The 4,788-nt window shown below is 48.3% G+C and overlaps 1 protein-coding gene across 1 annotated transcript in view; it reads left to right on the forward strand.

Annotated features, from left to right (window-relative positions):
• The window catches only part of DLX6 (distal-less homeobox 6), a 5,090-nt gene extending 876 nt beyond the window's left edge, over positions 1 to 4,214 (forward strand). The window contains exons 2-3 of the mRNA XM_060156104.1: positions 953 to 1,146; positions 2,957 to 4,214. Coding sequence (XP_060012087.1) covers positions 953 to 1,146; positions 2,957 to 3,208 — 446 coding nt within the window. The 3' untranslated portion in view covers positions 3,209 to 4,214. The remainder of the gene's footprint in view (positions 1 to 952; positions 1,147 to 2,956) is intronic.
• Positions 4,215 to 4,788: the final 574 nt, after the last annotated feature.

The following is a 4,788-nucleotide window of genomic DNA, read 5'->3' on the forward strand; positions in this document are numbered from 1 at the left end:
GCTCGACCTGTTGGTCCGCACTGCGCTCTCCAGCCCGCTGGGTCCGTGCGCCCTTTGCTTCCCTCCTCCCCTCCGGGTTGTGAACCGCGTTTGGCAGGACTGGGGACATTTCTGGGCCGGAACTGGGGAGCGTGTTTTGCTCCCCAGCCTAATCTGGGCGGCCAGTGGCCTACTTTGCGTGAGGCGCCCAGTGCGCTTCGGTGACCCGGGGAGAAGCTGGCGTGGCCTCCGGCTCTGGTTAAGCTGGTGACAACTGGGCTCTTTCCCGCAGGCTTTGAGGTGTCTCCCACACCCACCCCTAACTGGGCCCCCTCCCTTGGGTTTTCGATACACTGTTGGCTGCTCCTTTGTTCGTGGAGGTGAAGCCCAGGGCTCAGCACCCTTGGGGGACAAAGCTGCCGCGTGAGGCTCAGCCTGCTCAGGTGCTGGTCTGAGCGGCTCGTTGTGTTTTGTTTGGGGTTTTGGTCCCTCTCAGCAGAATCATTTTTGAACACACCGGGGGATCTTGATGCACCGGGCTTGGAGCTAGTGACATCAAGCCAGCTGGCCGCAAAATCACTAGGGTGGCTCAAGCACACCTTAGGGCACTGTAAAGCCAGGCCGAGGGGCCCGCTCCGCGGAGAGAGCAGTCGCCCAGCGGCGCCGCGCGCCCCAGAGAGCGGCTGGCGCCGCCTCCGCTGCGGCAGAGCTAGGCTGTTTGCCCCGGGGCCCAGGGCGCTCCCTCTGTACGGCCACCGCGCATTATGAGAGAGAGAGTCAGGGTCGGAAAGAGGCTTTTGCAGCCGCTGGGAGCACCCGGGCACTGTGAACCCAGAGAGGTCAGGGTGGCGTGGGGACGCTTCGAGGAAACCCTTATTGGCTTTGGGAAGACTCGGCGCAGGCCAGGCCAAGCTCGGGGAGACTGCAGCAGTAGCCTCACGGGTGACCGCTCCTCTGTATCCTTTGTTTGCAGATCAACAAAAAACCACAGTGATTGAAAACGGGGAAATCAGGTTCAATGGAAAAGGGAAAAAGATTCGAAAACCTCGGACCATTTATTCCAGCCTGCAGCTCCAGGCTTTAAACCATCGCTTTCAGCAGACTCAGTACCTGGCCCTTCCCGAGAGAGCTGAACTGGCAGCTTCCTTAGGACTGACACAAACACAGGTAATTCCCGAGAAGCCCGAGTATTCCTGAAATGCTGACCCCACTTTCAGATTGGGCAGGGAGCACATCAGGAGGAACTCTTGGCCTAGTCAACCAAGGATGGAAGGAGCTTAATGACAAATGCCTTTGCTCCAGTTACGCATTTTCCCGGGACAACACAGTTTGGAATAAATGACCTGGTGTTGAATACTGGATTGGATTTGCACATCTTCCCAACCCTCGACGACCCCACCCCAGCCTAGTGTCCTTTGGCGACCAAACTGATAGTTTAATCGAGTCCTATTCCAGAGTAGAACAACACAAAAGAGAACAAGCAGGAGAAAGAGAAAAAGATGTTCAGGTCAGGAGACAGAGTAAGACCCATGTTTCTTAAGGATCTTTTTGTGGGCCCTGGGACTTAATAAGGATTTCAACTCATTGGCATTGAAAGAATTACGAAGTGAAAGGGGGGTGTGTTAGCCAGACAGGCATAGGTTCCAATAGGATTTAGTAAGGGGACCAAGGCACAAACTCTTCATCCTAGGATGCGTGGGGTGAGTTTTTCTGAAAATTGCCATAAACTCAGTGGTTAAATCGTCCTGGTTGACTGGTTGATGCAGGCTAAGGTACCTCCCTGGATCACAGAACTTGGGAGCAATGGCAGAGCTGGAGATCAAAGAGAAACGTGCCCAAATTACAGCAGGTGAAGCCTCAGTTAAGTACAGTTGCTGAAGTTCTCCTGTCCTACTAATTTGAAAGACATATGGGGCATTTCAGACTTCACAGGAAGAGGTTTAGGCAGGTGTATTAGGACCCTGGTCATAAAGCCGGGCTGCAATCACCTGTGGTTTTTGTCCTTGTCGATTAACTTAGCTGCATGGGGTGGTAGGCCTCATCTGAAATGGGTGATCTTCAGCAAGGGGACTTCAGGTTTTATGAGACTCTTGCTGGGGAGTGATTCTGTGGTGCCTTAGAACAGATGCTCCTCAAGCTCTTCTTTTCAATTCAGCCTGCTTTCTCTTGCCATGTTGCCACTGGAGCCATGTCTAAAGGGATTCCTGCTACTCAGTAACTTGTATTCCTCTTGGAAAAGCAGACTCCTAGGGCTAAGTAATTTTAAAGGTAAAGGAAGCTGTACCATAGGATGTCCTTTTTCAAATACAGTAGATCTGGGATGTTAGCTTAGATATGCTCCCGTCTTAGATTCCTGGTTCGCATTTAACTTTCCGGAGCCCTTTGACTTTTAGTGACTGCACTGACAATCATGACCACGGTTTGACTGAGCAACATACAAAGTAGGGAACGAGTGAGGCACAGTCCCTAATCCCTGCAGGATTATGTCAGAAGGAAGATGCTCCATGTACAGTCTGTGGCCTATGCAGTATATGCATAGATATAGTCAAGGCATCTGGTTATAAATGCACAGGCTTTCATCTGTTCTTAGTCATTTGCTCACAGTACACGCAGAGATGCCAGGCTATTTGAGGAAGTGCATTCAGTTGGCTTTCCGTTTAAAACTACTCCTTTAGACTTTGAACCCAGCTATTTCATTCGCCTTTATTCTTGTTTTATTCTTATTTATGCTGTTGTTTCAAACCTAGGCTTGCATCTAACTGAAGAGTTACAATGACTTTAGGTATCCGTACAAGATACCAAGTAAATGGTGGGGGTGGGGTGGGGTTGGGGAGAGGGGAGCGGCTAGAAAGAGGTGGAGGAAGGCGGGGTCTTGAGGGCTTGGCGTTCGCGGGTTTGTTTTTTTTTTTTTCTCCCAGCTATAGGCACCGGTTCGATGTTTTTCGGGCCTAATGATGGCTGCTGCGTTTCGTTCCAGGTGAAGATATGGTTTCAGAACAAACGCTCTAAGTTTAAGAAACTGCTGAAGCAGGGCAGTAACCCGCATGAGAGCGACCCTCTCCCGGGCTCAGCGGCCCTGTCGCCGCGCTCGCCGGCGCTGCCTCCGGTGTGGGACGTTTCCGCCTCGGCCAAGGGCGTCAGTATGCCCCCCAACAGCTACATGCCCGGCTATTCGCATTGGTACTCCTCTCCACACCAGGACACGATGCAGAGACCACAGATGATGTGAGTTATCCGAGGGAAATCGATACCCTAGGGAAACGTCTGAACAAGGCAAGGAGGATCCGGGACCTGCTTGCATCTGCCAAACCGAGCCAAGGAGCAGGCTTGGGAGGACTCTTATGTGTGGCCAGACCGTCTGGGTGCTTGCTCCCTCTCTCTCTCCTCTCCCTTCCCCTCAGCCTCTCTCTCTCTCTCTCTCTCTCTCTCTCTCTCTTCCTTTTTTTGCCTCCCTCCTTCCTTCCCACCTTTTTTTTTTCATTTCCTTTCTTCATCTGCCTTTTCCCTTGAGCAGCCTCAGTAATTGATTTTGCATCTTAGAGAGAGAGAAGGAGAGATAGAGGTACAGAGAGGATGGGGGGACTGGTTTCCGTGCCAGCACTCCTGAAACCTCTCACTGTAAGGATATTCTCCCATACCCCTTGGGATCCAGGCGCTGAGCCTCTTTTTCTCTTTGGGAGTATCCATCAAAAGGACTTTTTTTAACAGACATTTTCCCCCACCAGAAGAATCTGCGCAAACATGGCAGCGTTTTTACTTGTTTAATGAGCTTAAGACATTACATGATGAAAGAGAAGCATTTCGGACTCCTGCATTTTTATTTACAATCCCAGACTGACGAAAGAAAGAAAGAACGAAAGAAAGAAAAAAAGAGAGAAAGAAAAAAGAAAGAGGGAGGGAGGAAGGAAGGAAGGAAAGAAAAAAGAAAACCTCACATAACAGCCCTACTCTAAGGAAAAATCAGCTGTAAGATTAGAACGTTGCCACAGAGGGAACGCTGCATGTTTTATCAAAATGCAATGAGCAAGAATGATGATTTAAACAAAACAAAACAAAACCACTTTTCCCCCACCCCTACCCCCAAACCCTGAACTGGAATCAGGAAAGACAGAGGAAACAACCAAAATCACCATTCTATTGCTTTGACATTTTTACTAGGTGAATTGGTGGCATTCACTAAGCTAATAGGGACATTTATATCAAGAAACATTTCTGTATATATTGTTGAATTTTAGTTGTACATATACTTTGTATGTTTTTGTCTTCTTTCATATATGGAGTAAAAGCCACAAAACGCTGGGAGTGTCCTGTATATTTCTCTCTGTGTGTCTCTATCTCACCACCCCCTCCTCCCTCCCTCCCAGTATATTTTCTATCACTCTTAAAAGAATTCCTATTTCCTAATATGGGAAACCCTATATATAAACATCAAATGCCTGCAAAGATAGCAGTTTGCAGCACTGGCCTTTGTCTTAAGTACTTTAACATTAACCATGGGTGTTTTCTCAGCTTCCTTTATATATTATAGTTTTATTGTAATTTCTACACATTTATCTATTTTAAAAAATCATTAGAATGATCTAACCCCAGGTTAACCTCTAGACATCCAATAGTTTCTAGTGCTGACACTGAGTATTCTCCTTTCCCTTTCCTCAGCCAAAATAATACAGCTGTATTTGTCTTTGTTTGGAAGCAGCTTTTTTTAACAAAAAGAGAGGAAAGAATAAAAGAAAAAAACAGAAAGTAAATGCACAGTTATGACTACTTCATGTTTACAACCCTTTGCAAGCTAGCTACATAGGAAAATAC

The sequence above is a fragment of the Lagenorhynchus albirostris genome, chromosome 8 (assembly GCF_949774975.1).
Source record: "Lagenorhynchus albirostris chromosome 8, mLagAlb1.1, whole genome shotgun sequence".
Taxonomy (NCBI): domain Eukaryota; kingdom Metazoa; phylum Chordata; class Mammalia; order Artiodactyla; family Delphinidae; genus Lagenorhynchus; species Lagenorhynchus albirostris.